The sequence below is a fragment of the Juglans regia genome, chromosome 4, assembly GCF_001411555.2.
Source record: "Juglans regia cultivar Chandler chromosome 4, Walnut 2.0, whole genome shotgun sequence".
Classification (NCBI taxonomy): Eukaryota; Viridiplantae; Streptophyta; class Magnoliopsida; order Fagales; family Juglandaceae; genus Juglans; species Juglans regia.
The window spans coordinates 27,107,009-27,127,820 of record NC_049904.1 but is presented as its reverse complement, the minus strand read 5'-3'; the positions used below and the strand labels follow the sequence as shown (position 1 = coordinate 27,127,820).

The 20,812-nt window shown below is 35.3% G+C and overlaps 1 protein-coding gene across 1 annotated transcript; it reads right to left on the bottom strand.

Moving 5' to 3' along the window:
* Positions 1 to 15,415: 15,415 nt before the first annotated feature.
* On the bottom strand, positions 15,416 to 19,402 carry LOC108996481. Its single transcript, XM_035689678.1, has 6 exons — positions 18,774 to 19,402; positions 18,308 to 18,460; positions 17,975 to 18,103; positions 17,654 to 17,698; positions 16,906 to 17,477; positions 15,416 to 16,348 (listed from the first exon to the last, which is right to left on the bottom strand). Exons 1-6 carry the CDS (start codon positions 19,363 to 19,365, stop codon positions 15,683 to 15,685), a joined length of 2,157 nt encoding a protein of 718 aa, XP_035545571.1. The 5' UTR covers positions 19,366 to 19,402; the 3' UTR covers positions 15,416 to 15,682.
* Between the last annotated feature and the right edge of the window lie 1,410 nt (positions 19,403 to 20,812).

Sequence of the window (20,812 nt, the reverse complement as noted above, 5' to 3'; positions counted from 1 at the left end):
GCAGATTGATTGCAAAACTCGTAAGGGTCCCATCGGGTAGATGCCGTGTGAGCTGAATATAACATGTCTCCTCACCTACCGAGAGGAAAGACTCCCGATCGGGATGTTAAAACCCTCTCACTAACCTACTGAGTGGTAAAGCTGCTCGCCTTTTCTAGTTGTTGCCCACAGTGTCGTTTAGATTAGTTGCTTAAGCTGATCGTTTAGACTGGTTGCCCAATCTAGTCGCCCGGAGCCTTGCGCCAAGTCTTTTCACCTATAAGGTAAAATATCTCGGTTATCGCTTAACTCTTGTTGCCAATTCTGTTTGCGCCTTCTGGTCGTGACTTCTGGTCGCGAGTTTTCTCGCCTAAATCTCCTCGACTCTCTTCAGATCTCACTGCCTCTCATTGGTCTGGTTCCATAGTTTCTTTTTTTGTACCAAAATGCTCTCATTTTGTACTAAATCTTCTCATTCCTTTAAATCTAAGAAAATAAAGAAAAATATTATATAGAAATAACATAAAATCAATAGAATCAAAGGAAAACTGACATTGTTCATAAATAAAAGAATGATAAGAAGTATATAAAAATCACACTTATTAGTGCACTACCAGCATATAGAACTTGGCAATGCAATATGCCCATAACATATGGTACCATCTTTATATCATTAACATAGGTCGTTACATATCTTATCATTCATAGTTCATCATAATTATACTTGCATACTTGTCATATAATAGATTTCAAGTGAAATCGCATATTTCACAAAATATCGTGATCGATACATGTTTCTTTAAATAAAATCACGACTTTAATGCGTAACATGACTTTTCACAAAATATTTAAATGCATAACCTCACTCATCACATAAAATAATGGCTTTTCACAAAATATTTTAATGCATAACATAAATCTCACATAAAATCATGACTTTTCATAAATATTTTGATGCATAATTCTTCACGTAAAATCATGAATTTTCATAATTTTATCATGACTTGGGTACATAAAAAATAGTTTCCAATGGAGGGCGTACATGCAAATATTTTTATAAAAGATATGTTGTTTACCATACATTCGTGTAAGTGTATGATCATGCTACTTACCTCGTAGCGGTAATCCAATATCTTTGGGGCACGTATGATCTTCTATAAAATACACGTAACTTATGTAAATTTCTAGTTTACCACGTACTTTGTAATTAAAACCTAAAATAATAAAATAACCTATATTTCCTAAATATAATAAAATCCTTGAAACCCTAAAATCTCTTCACTCTCCAAATACTCTGATTTTCATAAATTTCTCCAATAATCATGCGATTAAACCTTATAAATATTTTTATAGCTAAACTTCTATTTTCTCTATTTTATTTAAATCATATGGTTAATACCAACTGGGCATGGGTATTATTTGAAATTTGGTAGTCTAATGAGGGAACAAAGAGAGGATAAGTTACAACATTGATATGAGCGGAAAATAGAGTGCAGAGAGAGAGAGAGAGGCTTACATCGTGCGATGGAGGATGAATTGTAACTGAAGGTGGGAGCATGATGGTGGTTCACGTGTAGCAGCATGGGTCTTCAAGATGGATGCTGCAATGTGCTATAGTTGCTGGGGGTAGTGGTGTGGAGGAGTTGTTGCAAGGAGTGGGTCGTGGCTTTGGTTTGGCCTGCTATGGAGGTGCTTTGTTTTTGTTGCTTGAAACATGGGCTTAACCGAGTGATGTTGATGCATTGTTGGACGTGGAGGGGCAACCCATGTGGTGGTTGTTGGCATTGAGAGAAACTGGTCGAGGTGCTTGCCGGGCAGTGCATAAGAAGAAGGTGGTGGCTCAACGTGGTGTTGTGGCTGAGGGAGGAGACATGGAGGAGCATGAAGAGGCTATTTTCCCATGGCTATTCGTGACTACTATAGCTGGAGGAGAGAGTTTTAACGTGAAGGCTGAGCAATGGTGCATTGGTCGTGCATGGAGGTTGTTTGACGTGAGAAGGGACGGAGCTACGGTGTTGCGGCTTACATGATGCTTGTTGGTGGTTATGGTTTATGCCGTGGCCTGTGGAAGAAGAAAAATCAAGGTGTGGAGGAGAGACTCACAGGCAACGTGAGAAAGTGAGGTGTGGCTGGGGCTACATGGGTATATAATATATATATAGATATATAGAAGGAAATCACGTTTAAAAATTCTAATGCGAAGGGCTCTTGAGTTGTAATCCTTATTGAACTCTATTGAGACGTGAATCCTAGTGAAAGGTGGAGATGTGCATGCCTTAGAGTTACAATATAGTCTAGAGCCTAATGACTTGGCTCCATTTTAGACTGTAATTGTTAACTGAACTTTAACTTAATTATTGAGTCCAATGAAAATTTATAATCTATCGAAATAAACTTTAGGCATATCATAAGCCTAATTAAAGTTTCTAGAGATCAACATAATTTTAATAACTCGTGGGCTTATCAAATATGACCTATTAACTATAATTTAGGTCCAATAAAAATTATCAATATTTTGATTTTAGAATTATTGAATCTGGTCATTATAGAGGGATATATAATATAACGATTACTTCAACTGAATATGTACATTATATTTAATTTCTTCTCCAAATAAAATTAAATAAATCAATTTAATCATTCTTGGTCATAAACCCATCCCCCTCAAAATTGGAGATTAAGGCCGGCTCGTTTGAATATTAAAAATATTTTAGAATGTATGTAAATAGTAATAAAATAATAATCAATAATTTTTGAATAACAGTAAAATAATTTAAGAATATCTAATAACAATTATATTTCCAAAGAGCCCTAATTCTCTTTTTCTTCCCAACGCTGACAACTTGTAAATGCTTTTTACTTCTCCTTATTTTATTCTTTAGGGATATTTCTAATCAACGGACATAAATATATATATATATATATATATATATATATATATATAATGGACCTATCATTAATTGGTTTTATAGTACTATTTAATACAGGGTATTTTGGGGGTTAAATACAATTAACTTTTACTCTAATTAGATGTTTTACAATTTACAATCCAAGTTACTAAAAACGATATATCATTATACATACTTAAACAATATAGAATGGACAAATAACATCATTTCGTTATGAAAAAAATAAAATAAAAAATATGCCACAATCTTGACAATCAAATCGTAACAAAAGATATATGATATCTGACATCATGTTACAATAGTTGATGATGGGTGCTACATGTATATTTTGGTATAGTACTTTATAGTAAAACAAGTAGTTAATTTATCAGATATAAAAGTACTGTATTTAATATAATATTTTAACGTCCTTTTTCATGATTAATTGGGGCTAGAAAGTATTTATAAGAACAGTCAAGTGACGTGCATGAATGAAGAATACGATTGATTAGTAATGTTAAATTAATACGGTTTTAAGGTATAATGTAAGTTTTTAAATTTGAGAAATAGTGAGATTCACTGTTAAAAAAATAAAAAGTGAGATTTTTACTTAATACGTGGGATTTGTATATCATAAAGATACACAACTCATTTCCGGGTAACCGATTAATACACACAAGAAAATGAGTCGCACCTTTGGCTGCAATATATAAATTCTCCACATTGCATTGTATATTCTTGAAATTGCTGCAATTTTGTGGAAATTAAAAGGTTAGAGACATGCTTCAAATTTATTTATTGATACACCAAACATGATTTTCTGTTTCATTGTATATTCTCCCATGATTTTCTGTTTCATTCCCCATTATAAGTTTACAGCTATATATACCAAGAAAAGAGATATGTAGATGGTCAGGAAGGCTGGCCTTAATTAATCATTTACAACGAGTTTAATTAAGTTAATTATGTAATTATGTCCTTTTCGATGTCTCATATCACTACAAGAAAAATGATATTTGTGACAAAAACAGACTCATTTTAATTAGAAATAATCATTTAATTAGAAATAACTAATCACAAATAAACAGTTTTCTTGTAGTGAATGCATCATAAGAATGCTTTGATCAGGTCAAAGTGCGTACATATAATATACATATAACATGGAGCCACATACAGATATATACAGGTGATCACCCTTATCATGCATGCTATTTAAGTCGAAAAATAGTTGTTATTAGTGAAGGAAATAAACTCAAACATTTATGTTAAAGTTATGCATTCGATCAAAGTAATTAACATAAATGTAAGAGCACTACAACAAATATGGGTTTTTTTCCCACGAATTATTTTTCTAAGATATATGATCGTGGAAAATAATAGGTTGATGACACGAAAACTGTTCGTGAGAAAAAATACAAGCATTTTGCCTTGAGATAACATTGGCAAGTAAAACTTTGTGGGAAAACAAATTTTTTCCACGAAATAAACACATTTTGTGGTGATTAAAAGACGTCGCAAATAAACTTATCAAAAATAGTTTCTTTCATGGGTTATTAATTTTTGCCACAAGGTTATCAATTTTTTGTGGCAACATATCGTCGCCGCAAATAGTCTTAGCAGAATTACCTTGCTCTCGTGGGTTATGAGTTTTTGCAACGAGATTAGTATATTTTTTCGATGACTTTTGGTCACCACAAATAGACCAACCTTTTTAATTCTGCATTATCCATATTTGCGGCGGTGTTATCAGTATTTGTGGCAATAAAAAGCCGCCGCAAATACTAATAAAATTAAATCCCCCACTCCTTTCTTTTCCCCCTCCAAAACACTCCCGCGACTCTCTCTCTCTCTCTCTCTCTCCCTGCGACTGTCGAGCCTCTCGTCCTTAATGTGCCACCGCAAACGGCTCCCCTTGCCGTCAAGCCACCGTGGGTCTTCCTCAACTCCTCACCCTCTCGCCGACTCTCTCTCTCCCTCTCCCTCTCGGATCGCAGTAGATCCGTGCCCCTCTGCCATCTCCAGCCATGGCCATCACCACCCTCAGCCACCCTACGGTTCCGCCACTCACCAACTGTCGCTCCACTCTAGCTCCCGCTTCTGTCTCCCTCGCACGGTCTCTCTCTCAGGTCTCCAACGCTCACCCCCCACGGTTGTCTGATTACAGTGGCCTTCCCCGCCGCCGTGAGCCACCATCTTTGTCTCCAACCAAGACGCAACACCACCACGAGCAACCCATGGACGCAGGAGCACCTCCTGCACGCCTCCTTCGCTGTCCAGCTCTTAAGCATTGTAAGAATCCTACTTGTGTTTCAAGTGTATTATTTTAGTGTATATAGACGTGTATGGTGTGATGTTGAGGGCTTAGGCAGATTTGTATCTACGTAAATTTACTATTTCAAATGTTTTAATTGCACCTTACAGGGTTTTGAGTCTGCTCTGAAAATGGCTTTGGGCTAGTCGTGGATGAAAAGAGAGCTGAGGAGATGAAAGCACTTTTAAGATCCAAAGTTAAGATCGTGCGATGTCACTTATTTTTCATTTTTATGGTCAAATATCAACAATGGGTAGATTATGAATAATTCTTCACATTGGGGATGAACTGACAACTGTGGTAATTTGGTGGTCATACTGAAAATGGAGTGGTATATTTTCTAGAATTCGATCTTGATTTTGATAACACTTTATGGCAAAAAAATTTCAAAATGATGGTTCTATGACTGGTGGTGCATATGATTTTGAAAGAACAACAACATGACTTACTAGTCTGTCAATATCGTCATCGAAGAATGTGACTCTTGTAAGGCATGGCCTTAGCTCTTGGAATGAAGAGAGTAGAGTTCAGGTGTGTTTCTTCTCTATTTTCCAATTTCTGTTAGTTCTGTTTATTTTCTTTTGGGGAGGGGGATTGGTTATCTTGTGTTTTCATAAGTGAAAATTGAAGGTGTACACTTCTTTGCTTCTCAAATCCAATTGTTGTGTTTTTGTACTGCCTTAAATATGGTAAGGAGCGCCGTAACTAAATTAGCTCCATGCCTTGGATTTATGTTATGTAAGATTTTTGAAAGGATTTGAAGTTTTTCATGTATACATTAGCTTTATCACCACTTGCAAAGGATACAAGACAATGGACACTCTTTTTCCACTTTTTGATATTTATTTGGATGACAAACATCATTGTAACTGGGTTATACAATGTAAAAAGCTATAAAAATCTCAATTCTTTTTTTCAAGTTTACAAAAATGCATAGCCAATTCCTGGATGTTTCTGGAGAAGACTTGTAGACAAACTCTCTCTGTTTTATATGTAACTTTCCCAGTGTCTGAGGGTTGCTCTAATTCTTTTGGCACATTTCTACCAGCCCTTCAAGGAAGACGAGCTGAAGCAAAGCACTGAGGTTAAATAATTTTTCCGGGTGAACCAAAGGCTGTAGGTTACAGAATGTGATGGAAAAAAGGTAAAAAAAAAAAACTTATTCTTGTCACTGTTTCAATATAGATGGATTTAAGTGCATCTGAGTAATCCAAATTTGTGTTTATACACACTTTCTATGATGCTCATTGGAGCTGGAATAAATATGGCAGATGGGCTGCTAAATTATATGTAATTTGATTCTTCTATTTTTGTCCCTGCAGATTTTCTGTGAATTTGATTGGGAGTTAGATGAGCTTGAGGTACATAACTAATGTTCAGTGTTTTTATTCTATGACATTCAGTTATGAGGTTGTAGTCATGTGGTATGCCCAGTTCAATTGATTGTGCAATGTTATTGTGTCTAACTATGTCGTTTCTTAGATTTTTTGTTTTTTTTTTTAAATAAAATTTTGACAAAATTTTTATTTGGTTACATAACTTGCAACTTATTATCACATCATTGGGGTCTAATGTGGAATATCTGAACTGGGGTGGGTTTTCCAAACTCATGGAGGATAAAGTGTCACAATAATTTAACATATTTATAGATTGGAATTTATATGAGGACCATGAGGTCTAAGAATTTGACAGATTTGAATATGTTGAGTGTATTTATGCATAAATAATGGATTGTGTGATGGATTTAGGTTGGGCTCAAGTGATAAATGAATTAAAATTCCTTTAGGCAGTAAGCATGCTGTATGTTTTTGGTAAGTGGTCGAGGCCTTACTTCACCAGAAATTATGTAAGTGGTCCCGCTTTTCTCCTCTCTTCCTTTTATTTTTTTTGCGCCTAATGAACATATATTTATATTGCTTTGTAACAAAATCTGCACCCAATCAGCTCAGTTTAGGTTGGGATGTGTCACTCTAGAACCTTGCACAACCAATTTTATGAGCAGAAAACACATCCAAGTACTCAAAGATTCTGGTAATGAGGTTGGGTTGAGTGCAGCTTACCCAAGATTCATTTGTTTTCCCAAGTCCCAAATGGCAAATGCTCATATTTCTCTTAAAAATAATGTTGACTGGCATCTAGTTGTGTTCAAAGCTAAAATTATTACAATTTTATGTGTTAATACAAGTTCTGCAGAGTGTACAACTAACCTATATGGCAAAAGGGGTAAAAAAAAAACTATGTAGAAAATTTATTGGATTTTTCTTTGTAAAGTAATCCTTGTGAAGGTGTTTGCAGGTGATCTTGTAGATATGTTATCTACTGACATACATAAAGGTCTTTCAGGGCAAACGTTGACTCTAAAACTGAAAACATCATCATTTGAGGTGCTTTCTGATTCTCCATTACTACTCTTTCTATAATTATAGTCAATACGTTTTCTGGCATAGCTCTTTTAGATATTCTGCCTAATTTCTCTTCTCCTTTGCTACCTTTTATTATTTATATATTCAATTATAGATGAATCAACGAATATATGAATTTACTTATTAAAATTATATTTAGTCATCTAGTTACTGTGAGAAGGGGGGATTGGTAATTTATGCTTGACTTGTGAATTTTTTTTCTCAAAATTTATGTCTTCTATACCATTGTTGGTTTTTTCTAATTCTTTCATGCTTAGTCATTTACTTATCACTAGTGTGTAGTCTCTGATTAGAGGTTACTGTGCCCTTGACAGGTTAGAACCAGAGCTATGACTTTACAACAGTATATTTGCTCAAGCGAGAATATTTTGAAATATGCTTCAAATCTGGTAAAGGCTGAACTTGATAGTGATGAATTATTTTGAAGTGTTTTGGAGTTGTAGGGAGTTTGTAAAGTATGATGATGATGTTGGGTTAATAGACAAATATGTGTATATTAAATGTATAGGGTATGGATGAAACTTGTAAAAATAAATGAGTGTTTTGAATGGATTGTATGTTGATCTTATAAAGCTTGAATGGATTGTATGATTGTGGTTTTGTAGAACCATGAATTGTAACTTATAAAGTTTTGTAGTTGTGTGATGTATGTGTATAAATTGTATGGATAATTTCCTCTCTTGGGTTATAATTAGAAGTTTTTATGTTAGCACAATTTTACATGTTTTTTTTAATTATTATAAAAGTGAATTTGGATCTTATTATAAAAGTGAATTTGGATCTCGAAGGTTTGGATATATTTATTTTACCCTATATTAGTCTATTTGTTTTGATTATTTTTGGCTCAGTCTCATTTTTGTATTTTACAATTTTTTTTTTCTAAAATCTCTTAGCATTTGTCATGAATGTAACTCGTGACAAATACTATTTTTTTGCTGGAAGTGATTATATTCCGTGATAATATTTCTCCGTAAATAAGTATTTCTGATGAAATATTGTGTGGAAAATATATATTTTCCAAGAAAGTATTTTATGGGAAAATAATTTTTTCCCATAAAGACATGTCCTGGATAAATACTTTTTGCCACAACCTCTTTCCATGGAAAATATTGTTATTTCTCACCACACCATACCAGATGAAACCTTATTTGCCAGGAAGAAAAAATGTTTTAACCACCATGGTAGTTTATGGGAAAAAAAAAAACTTTTCCCATGAACTTGTGGTTTGGTGGAAAAAGAATTTTTCCCCACCAGTTTTATGCCACGGGTCTCCCACCACACAAATTGGTGAGAAACAGATCGTTTCCCATGAAATCTATACTTTTTCCGATCTTAAGACAATTGTTGAGCATGTACTACTCTGCTTTTGTAAAAAGTGGATCATCCAACCTTTTAGCGGAAGAAGAACCCATCGGTCGAACCTTTTGGGAGAAAACAGACAAACTTTTTTCTCCAAGGTCTTGACCAACATCCACATTTCGTTCGTCTCTATTAAAAGTTGTCTCAATGTCATGGAGATAAGTTGAGCAAAATGTAAGGCACTCCACATGAACATAGGCCTCGGCAATTGAGCCTTCTAGATGGGCTTTATTTTTGACATAGCGCTTGAACTTTCCTAGATATCTTTCAAAGGGATACATCCACCTATATTGCACAGGTCCCGCAAGTAAGGTTTTGTGTGGCAAATGGATTGCGAGATGCACCATTATATCAAAAAATGTAGGTGGGAATATCATTTCAAGTTTACAAAGAAGAATATAGATGTCAGTTTGTAGCCTCTATATGACATCAATGCATAATGCCCGTGTACAAAATTTTTTGAAGAAGGTACTTAACTCTATCAAAGCTTGTCGAACATCACTCGTAAAGTATCCACCAATCACAACTGGAAGCAATCTTTGCATGAAAATATGATAATCATAACTTTTCATGCCTAAGATCTTTGATTCACTAACATTAACACATTGAGCAATGTTTGAGCAAAACCATTAGGGAACTTAACATTTACCAACTACTCACAGAAAGATCTCTTCTCATGTTTATTTAATTGGTAACATGCAAACCTCATGGCATAACAATCACCATCCTGTTGTAAGTGTAATTCTTCCGTATGCCAAGGTTGGCTAAATCCCTTCGTGCATTGGCGGAGTCCTTACTTTTTCCATCGATATTCATCAAAGTGCCTAATATGCTATCACATATGTTCTTCTCAATATGCATGACGTCGAGGTTATGTCTCAAACCCAAGGAAGAACAATAAGGTAGCTCAAAAAATATACTTCTTTTTGTCTAATTCAACTCGAGGTTAAAACCATCACTAGCTAAACCAATTCTCACATTACGAGAATCAGAGGCAAACGTAGGATACTGGAGATCAAAACCTTGCCAGACCTTCGAATTTGCAGGATGCCTCATGACGTTAGCATCGTTGACCCGTTCACAAGCATGCCACCTCATTGCCACGACAATCTTACTTGACACAAATAGTCTTTGCAACCTTGGGATCAAAGGGAAATATCTCAGCACTTTGTGTGGAATTTTCTTTGCCTTATTAGTGCTTAACACCCACTTCAGAGTGTTGCATTTAGGGCACTTCTCTTTATCAGAATGTTCCTTCTAAAAAAGAACACAATCATTCAAACAAGCATCTATCTTGGTGTAATTAAAGCCGAGGCCACGTTCCAAGCGGCATGCCTCATTGTATGAGTCAGGGAGAAGAGCATTAGGAAATGCATCTTTCAACAACTTAATAACCATGTTAAAGGATTTAACACTCCAACTACCAACTGTCTTGACATGAAGCAACTTTATGATAAATGATAGCTTTGAAAACTTTAGGCACGATGGATAGAGTGGACGACGTGAATCTTCTAACAATTCAGCGAAGTTGGCACCTGGACTCCCTTCTGTTACACCATGAGTAGGTCTTTGAAAGCCGTCTGGGTGGTCCATAGAGGCTCCAGCCTGAATGTCATCCAGCATCTCATCCATATCATCAATGTAGCCATCATTTAAGCTTGCCTCATCACCATAATCTGAGGAACTAACATCCAATACTTCATCCTCACTATGAAATATCCAGGCCTTATAAGATGGACCAATCCCTATGATAAATAAATACTCCTCGACCACATTTATTGGATGGAAGAACATATTATGACATCTACGACACGAACACCTAATGTCAACTCCTCCGGGTGCATGTTCCCGAGCCATAGTCATGAAATGGTTAACCCCCGATGCATATTCGTTAGACACAAATCTATCTTCAATATCCATCCACGTCTTGTCCATCTAGATATGATGCCACAAATGGAAGTGTGAAATGTATACGGCTATTGATGAATATACAAAGTTCCAAACAAATAGAAAAATAACGAAAGGCATAGTTATAGAAAACATACTGCATGCAAATTTTGGATTTTTGCAGTGATAGTGCTAGTTAGAAAGAAATCCTTATAGATTCAAATTATGTACATTATGATTGGGTATCACTAAGAGTATTTAGTGTTGCCTTGATGACAAATAGTTCATACCAAAATCTTGGAAATGCACAAGCTTATAGTCCTAATGATAAACTGAAGTAAATAATAATGGTGATATTACCCTTTGCTTTTATAAATAGGGGTTCAAATAAGTGTTATTTCTGTTTGCTTAAGCCTATAATAATAATGCAAAAAGTGTAATCCATCTAGCTAAGTATATATAACTAGGGTTATGGTGTGTGTATTCCCCAACTCTATAAGCTATTGTATGAGGTATAGTTGATATAAAAAATAATTATATATGTATATTTTCTTAACAGAAAGCTGATTTCATGTTAGGTGTAATAAATATAAATTATGAAAAATACCATTACACTAGGCCGTGGTGATCACATTGAGAAAGCCACATTGAAAAACAGTATGCTAGTTTTGATTTTACCTTAAGTGTGCATGATCTTCATATACACGACCTTAACTTCTCATTAGCATGCGGACTTGCCAGATACCATTACATTAAATGCTCATTTTTTATATATGTACACAAACACACACACAGAGAGAGATAGAAAATCTGGTAGCTCAGCAATTATGCACATTAACTGAAAAAAGTATAAACTGGGCATAAAATGCTTTTAATACAGTTACCTACTCCAATGGTGTTATATATCTACCTACTACCACAATTCAGTTAATGCTAACCTTGAACTTTGTTATTCTTTATCACACCAACAATTATAGAAGAGATCAAAACCACTGATCTCAGTACAAGTGCCAAAGAACATAGCTTGAAGACAATAAGAGAAAGAAAAGACTATAAGTAGAGATAGTGCATTTCTGGCATGACTGTTTTGGATAGAAACTACTTGATATTTTTCCTTATCAGTATTTAAACACACAAATTAATAATTTGTGAATTTGTGGAAGGAAGCATAAAATAGAATTTTCTAGATTGTTGTGCATATCCTGTGTTCCCTAGTCATTTAGAATACAATAATGGCAATTCGATATGCTATGACTATATACATATGTAATGCATAAGTTAATGTTTGTAAAGGGGTGAAAGAAGTCTAGGTACTTCTCATAGGAGTGTTGAATATGTTAGTGTATGCCTATTCAAATGAAGTACATAGTGAACCTGTGTTGCACTAAAAATAGAATGATCAATATGAGTCCGCATTGATTATCCAATAAAGATCTGACCGATGCAAAATTGAGATGTGAAATGTAAAAATAGAAAATTATATATATATAAAAAAAAAACCGACAGATTAACTTGATTATGCAAAATGTGGGTAATGCAAAATGTGGTTAATGCATGTACTTATGTAGTGATTATCCATAAGTGCCAGCAGATTGAGTAAACTATGTATATCAAAACCTAATTGTTAGTGCTATTTCCCACCCGGGTAAGGCTCCGATAACTAGTTCTTACTCCTAGGATGCAGGTAGTAAGTTAAAAGTAGATCTACTTTTAACTAAATGCAGGTTGTCGAGGAAACCAGAAATGAAAGTTTTGATTGAACTAAACTGTATAATCGAACAAAACAAAACAGGGTTGCATCATAAACTCCACATCTAAAAACTAAAATACCATAGGATTCTCCAACCCAACTATATCATTGTATAAAGGTCAGAAAAACTAAAAGATGGGAGGTTACACAATCCCTGTGATTTTGTTGTATCTATTGACAACACAATCTGAATTTGTTTCTCTGTTCTGCCTTGGGAGCAATGTGTAAATAACAAATGACGTCAGTGAAAGATACACTAAATTTAATAGGGATTTATTCCAACTTCAACACCTAGACCATTACATTATATGATGTCTAAAGAGAAACAATATTCCCAGTACCTTTTAAAAAATAGTTCTTCATGTAAAAACTAAACCCCCACAGAGTTCACTCTAAACCAATACAGACAGAAAATCTAAAAAGTTCTTTGTTCCTCTCACTTGGTATTTCCTCCCCAACAAATGTCCATGACATGCAGTTAATAGACTTAACAAATAGAGGAGGATAATGGTTCTTTTATTTGAAATAAGCACATTCAAATGACGTTGAGACTCAACCATGTGTAGCAACTAAATTTCAGTTAACCAAAATCAAAAGCAAAACATTTTATAATCGTACATCATTAAACTAACAGATTGCATTAACTATCTACTAAGGACCTAAAGATCATAAAAATCAAAATTTAAGCATAAATGATTGGACTGACCTTGCTGGATTCGCCCCAGATTTCTACGGTATTGGGTTTAAATTTAATCGATATCAAGCACAAATTAGTGCTAAGGATCGCAACTCACAAGCTCGTCATGTTGTAATTCGTCGTCCACAATTGATTCTCGTGGATTAGGATGGGCAGCTATGTGGAAATCGCCGTCAATTTCGCTCAAGTTTGGGATGGATTTCAGCGCAGATGGTGATTGAGAATGGGTGAGACGGTTTTATCGGTGTAGGTTTTTGACCAAAAGGAAATATAGAGAATCGTGGTGACTGTTGCGAGAAGGTGGTGGTCAACAGAGGCGGTCAACTGGTTAGGGTATGGGTTTTCTAGAATCTCGCAGGAAGAGATCTTTCATGGGAAGGAAAAAGAGGTAGAGGGAGAGGAAAAAGAAAAGGAAATATGTGAGATGATTTACAATATAAGGTTTATTGCAGCGACAATAGCCGCCCCAATAAACCTGGTGACATCTTATTTTTTTGCGTCTAACCATTATCGCCGCAATAGACTAAAATGCGCCGTAATATATTATTTATGAGAAATTCTATTTGCAGTCTTCAAGTGGAGACTGCATGTGCAAACACATTATAAAATAGGAGAAAACATAATTTTAGGAGGGATAATTAGCATGAGCTTGCATTGCAGTCCCCAAATGGGGACTGTACCTAGCATTGCTCATTATTTATGTCCATGGCCACATACATTTTCGGCGGAGAAAGATTATTTTTCTGGGGAAATGCTGAGATGTCGGAAGTTTAGTGTCTCAACAGCAAAAACTGCCTTTTTGCCGCCAGATTTTTGTTGCCGGAAATAAATTTGGCCACAAAAGCCACTTTTTGTTGTAGTATACTCAGTTAAGTTTAAATCCCGTCCATCATTCCCGCATGAAGCACATTGCAATAGACTTACATTTTGTCCGGGATTACGTTGCAAAGGGGCTGCTGCATGTCAGTCACGTATCCTCACATGATCAGCTTACTGACTTGATGACCAAAGCTCATCCTCGTTCTCGCTTTGGTTTCTTGCGATCCAAGATCGGCATCACCGACGGCGAGTCGATCTTGCGGGGGCGTGTAAAAGAGATCCCACCAATCAAGCCAACATCGTAGCTGACAAGAGCGTATTGCGATCTGCATGATTCCAGCGCAGGAGCGTATCATGATCGGCATGATTTCATGATCAGCACCTTCACGTCCGCGCCTCCAGCTTGCTGACTTGCTCTGTTTTTTCCTGTTTTCAGTTCTTTCCTTGTAAATTACTTTCCTTGTTTATAAGTCAATACATGTATATATATGTAAAGCACTACAGACAGAATTCTTGAAGAGATTTGAATAAAAACGTAATTAACATTAAGTGTTGCTTTTCTTATACAAATTAGGGAATCAGTACTACTTAGTCCAGGAAAGATGTGGTGCCATTTTCTTTCGTACCCGTACGTTCTATTTCTCTACAAGACAGAATAAATATATCTCATGAATGAATTCCGATCGAGGAATATCATGGCATAATATATACTTGATCAGGTTTTCCATGAGTTTTGAACCAATTTATTCTTATTTTGCAAATGCCATTGAACAATATGGTGCGTTCGTTATAAGAATCAAGCTATATCATGTCTCAAGTCCATATATCTCGAAGAACAAGTGCCTGTCGGCCTTCGATCGGTCCCTCTTAATTGACTGCCCGTTCATAAACATATAATCATATTCCTATGCTGATCACCTAATTGTATAAATTCAATGATAAAGAAATATCAATATTGTATAAGCAAAACCAAGACTCTCAGTCTCTAAATTCACAACGATCATATATCCTTGTGCTTTAGTGTGTGTGTGTGTGTATATATATATATATATATATATTTATTGAAGAGTATGTTCTACAAGATAAGGATCTAAATGCGTATATTTAACATTTAATATGGTCAATGGTCATAAGTTAGATAAAAATTACATAATTAACTTTTTGGATGGAAAATAAGTAGAGAAAAAACTAAAAGGACCAAAAACATTAATATGATCAGTAATAATTGAAAACAACATGTTCTTGTTATTTCATTATATATAAATTAAGCTAACTCATACAAGCAGATTGTGATTTCACGTCTATATGTGACATGATCTTATTCATAATCCATATCATGTAATATAAAAACACACCATTATTTTATCAAAATCCAAAACAATAAAAAAGAGAAAAAAAAACCCTGCCCTCCAGGCCATCCTGAAAAGGATCTAGGATCAGTACTTATTAATGTCGATGCTCTTGCTTCTAATTCAGAAAAGTACTCTCATCGTGCATATGTGTATGTATATATATATATATATGTATGTATACATACATACATACATATATATATATATACACGCTGTCTCAATAGGACTTTCGCTTGCCTTTCTTGAGGGATTTACAAGGAAGGAATGCCTGGGGAAGAACCTTCTTCGTTATTGTCTTTCGTAGGTAGTGCAAAGTACTTCTAGTGACCGAAGCGTACAAGGGAAACTGAAAAATCCCAAAAAGGCAAGCTGGAAGGAGTGCAACAGCGTAAGTCACAGTCAGAGTCCAAGATCTCTTCTGATCAAAACGAAGTATGAGCAGAAGACTCGCAGAGAAGGAAATCATGGACAGTATCATGGAGACGAAGAGACAAATGAAGCCGATCAACAGCTTCCGGGGGATATTATAGTGGAAATATTCTTGTTCAAGCGGAGATGAAGTGATCGTGAGGAACATGACGACGGAGGTTAAGGAGCTCACAAGGGCGAAAATATCCGTGATGGTGAAGACCATATAGATGGGAGAGTGAAGGGATCTTGGGACGCCGGATACGTCGGTACCTCCTGGAACGGAGTAGGCAGCTGCGAAAACAAGACCGGCGACGAGGATGGCGACGGTAGAGCTCGATCCAGTGGTATCCTTCAGCCACTTTTTTGCTTCCATGAGAAGCGGATCGTGTTTCTGTCTGAAGAGCTCGCTTGCAGTCCGACCATGATTGTCGCGGTGCAAGGTATAATGGGGTGGCATAATCTTTTGCACACGCTGCTTATAAGAGAGTCCATTTCAGATATATAAATATATATAATATTAAATGACTAAAACTCATACAAACACTACTAAAATTATTAAAAGATCAAAATTAAAACTGCTTTATATCGTCTCAATCACAAACTTTATGATTTAGATCTCCTAGCTAGGACTACCGTCAGAGAGACATGAAATACGTGTAATAGGTTTCACACTCTTTCGGATAATATTAAATATTTAATAAATATTATCTGACCTACTTTAATTATTTGTATCTCTCACTGTTTGTTTTTGCGGGTAAGATAAATTGAGATAAAAATTAAAATTTAAAAAAAATATTATTGTTAAAATATATTTTTTTAATATTATTTTTATTTTAAGATTTAAAAAAATTGAATTATTTATTTTATTTTATGTAAAAATTTAATGATCAGATAAGATGCGATAAGATAAGATGAAAAATTTTGTGAAAATTATCGAGTCAAGTATTCGGACAAAAAGTCTAAGAAATATATATAAAACCATTTGATCAGATAAAAATTAAGGTAAGGAGCTAAATTAATATTAATTACCTCCGACCATCTCAACTCTTCACTGAAATCGAATGCAGGGCCACCAACAGTTTTGTTTCCTCCACGTCTGTTTTTAATGTCGGCGACCTGATGCAATATGGTGTAGCCTCGCACATTGATCCTCGAGACCAACCTACATCTCAGAATTAGTTTCTTCTTCTTTAGATACTTAAAGACTTCTAATTGACGGTGGCTAATAGCCACGTGCAATATGTTTTCCTCATCCTTACTCAAGTGGTCAATTGCCTGAGGATGCTGTTGTAGTATCTCGCGCACTATTTCAACTATTCCTTCAGTGGCTGCAATCAGCAATGGGGTGTAAGGTTCCTGTTCTGATCCAGATCCTGATGATTTACCTTCTCCAACAGTAGCTGTAGTACTAGTACTGCTGGTGCTTGATTTTCCTCCTTCAACATCATCCAAACTGCCCACACTCCCCAAGGAAAGCGTCTTGTCTTCTACTGTAAAACTCTTTTCCCACGTAGTATCCATTTGCACCAGCAATTTTGTGAGTCTTAGAGCTGATTTGTTTGTTCTTCTCCTCTTCCAGACTTTCTCGATGGATGGCCATTCTAATATTTATGTAACATGCATATATAAATATCAAAATAAATATAAATATCTTAAATATCTTATTTTGAACAAGATTTTTTGTTGCAACTGAGTAATTGTCATCACAAATCATTACCAAAGAGTACACAAATGATTTCCGGGGACAGATTAATACACAAAAGAAAATGAGTCGCACCTTTGGCTGCAGTTCTCCACATAGCATTGTATATTCTTGAAATTGCTGCAATTTTGTGGAAATTTGACGCGCGGTTAGAGACATGTTTCTAATATTAGGGTAAATAGTCAAACAATTTAAAACTAGACCCTAGAGAAGGGCAGCCCAGTTTGACTAGCTAGCTAGCTAGGTATTCTATCTGCATGGAACCGACTAACAATATTTATGCATTCCGCCCAAAACATCTATGTAAAAATTTATGAACCGGGACACTAAGAAAAGAGATATGTGTACCGTGCTAGCTAATTAGTACCTATACCTTCATTGGCTTACGTAAATTACCTGATGGATGTGTTTTTGGTATGCGAGGCCGGCTTTTGCTGCTTAGCTCGCTCTCCAAATCTCTTACACCGGCTTCATCTTTATCATCCTCATCCTCGTCGTCACGATCATATAGATGGTAAGGAAGACCTTTTTAATTAATCATTCACAATAGAGTTTAAGTTAATTACGTACGTAATTATGTCCTTTTCGATGTCTAATGCATCATAAGAATATTATATGCTTTTAGATCAAAGTACATATTATAATATGGAGCCACATACAGATATAATGCCGTTGTGAAACAGTGAAAGCAAGTAACATATAATGCCTGATGGAGTCGTAGAGACGTACAATGATAGAGGAGAGTCTTGATGATGTTGTGCTCGTGGGAGGAACTCTTGAAAGCAGATGGCATTTTCGCTAGTACGTGAAGACAAGTCATGCCAGAGTCTGTCTTTCTTTTTCCAAGTTCTTTGTCCTTTTCTAGCAACCAAATAGCGGTGTCTGCATGTATTGAAATATATAGATCGTTATATATATATATATATATATATATATATATATACATACATACATACATATATATAGATCACCATTATCTGCATGCATGCTATTTAAGTCGAATAATAGTTTTTATTAGTGAAGAAAATAAACTCGAACATTTATGTTAGTTGTGAGATCTTAAAAGTACAACGCATTAATTTGGAAGAAACAACTAGAATGCATCTTGCTGCAAGCTCTAATCATCTACATGACACCATTATATTTATAATGTTGGTTTACGTGCGTGCGTGCGTGCATGCGAGAGAGAGAGTACCGAAGTGTTGGGCAAGGACAGCGATATGAAGAATGGAGACGCTGTCATTCCTTTGGAAGTGATCCTTTATATTCCCAACTCTTTTAGCCAAAAACTTGAGCATTTTGTCCTTTCCAAGGGCAGCAGACCTATACAGAGGGGTTTCACCAAGTTGGTTCCGATCCTCCAGTAGCTCTTTCAGGGTGACCTGATTAATGTTTCCACTGGCTGTACTTTCTAGATCACCAGCCATTTGGAGTTTACTAATCAAGAGCTCTGCTGCTTCAATGTTGTCCGTGGAGGCTACCTCGTGAAGGGTACTGTTACCGTGACAGTTCTTAGACAAGAACACTTCCGACAGCCTGGAGTTAGGTACAAGACCAAGGAAACACCGAAGCAGTTCTGTTCTTTCACTATATGCCGCAATATGAAATGCAGTGTCCTGCTCGATTGTCAGATGTTTAAAGATTAGTTGGGGATTTTTCTCGTAAAATTTCTTCATGGCATCCCAGTCTTCTTCCAGCAAGGCCCGGTAAGGCTTCTTCACCTCCGAAAAGACACTCCTTTCATTATCTTTCTCTACCTCTGTCTCAATCTGCAAATCTCTCCCCATCGTCAGGATCTCTCTCTCTCTCTCTCTCAAAGTTCTGTGGAAATGGTTGAGCTAGTCTCGCACTGGCATTATCATGCATACATGCGTTTTATATAGACGACGTCTATCTGCAAAGAGAGTTGGATCCGGAATTGGTATCTACTTTGCGTAACTAATTATCAATGACAGCCAGTACGACAGTATAAAATAAAGGTCACGTGGTCTTTAAATAGGGTAAAAAGCAAGGTTGACACCTTTATTCGATCTAGGATATTAATTTTGCTTAATCGATGAACAAACGTCAGCATATAATCATCAAATAAAAGAAGACTGATCAACTTTATTCTCTGCCGTATGGCCGAGATTGAAATTTTAAGTTCTGTTTGGATATGAATTGAAGTGATTTCATTTTATTTTATTTTATTTTATTTTATCTTATTATTATAATTTTTTAAAATTTTTATATAAAATATAATAAATAATTAATTTTTTTAAATCTTAAAATAATAATAATATTAAAAATTAATATTTTAATAATATTTTATTTAACTTTCATAAAAAATTATTTCATTTCATCTCATTTCACTATTAAAATAGGACCTTGTTAAATACAAGTTAAATGGATACTTAGATTTTTATGCTTTTATAAAGAATTTTTCTACTCACAACACTACACCACACAAGTGATGATGACGTGAGCTTTTAATTTTGCTAGGATATTAATTTTGCTTAATCGATGACCAAAGGTCAGCTGCGTCAGCATATAATCCTAAAATAAAAGAAAGACTCAACATTATTCTCTTCCGTACGGTAAAAGCCAAGATTGAAACCTTTATATTCTAGGAATTTTGGAGAGGAAGGTTGTTCTGAATCTTTTTTAGCCCCTTTTTTTTTTTTTTTTCCCGCGTGAAACACATGCATGATGTTAGCAAATAAAGGTAATTTGGGTTAAATGCAAATTAAATGGGTACTTGATTTTTACGCTTCTACAAAGAGTTCTTATATTCAGCAGCTCTACATTACACATCTGGTGATGTGGGCTTTTCTCTCCCTTTCTATCTGTCTGATTCTCGCTTATGACTAGTATAGACATTAGCAAATTTTTATACTTTGTTCTTCTATTGCGTAAAATGTGAATAAGAAGTCTGAAATAGTTTGGATATAATTATATGATATCTACCTGCTTAATACTCTATTATGATAAATATAATATTGCATATGAAAATCTTAAGGCAAAAGATTCTGTTCTACTTTGGTTACGGGCTCTACCAAGGGTTATAATTGTGGCCTCTAATGTCTGACCATGCCATGGGTGTAAAGTTGTGGCATGTGATTTTTTTGTGCAATTACTTTGGTGACTTAGTGATTTATGTTCTGCTTGACTATCCACAGAATGCACAATCCTACCATTAGGGTAAACATGACTTATGTTCTGTTTCTGATGTCGTTTCAGTATCCTTGTACCTAA

Bases quoted from the DNA above. Each gene is read 5' to 3' on its own strand.
- LOC108996481 (XM_035689678.1), bottom strand. From the start codon at position 19,365: ATGGGGAGAGATTTGCAGATTGAGACAGAGGTAGAGAAAGATAATGAA. The intron at 18,104-18,307 runs GTACGTCTCTAC...TTAATTAAAAAG, and splicing joins CAAGACTCTCCTCTATCATT to GTCTTCCTTACCATCTATAT. The intron at 17,699-17,974 runs GTAATTTACGTA...ACAAAATTGCAG, and splicing joins ACCAAAAACACATCCATCAG to CAATTTCAAGAATATACAAT.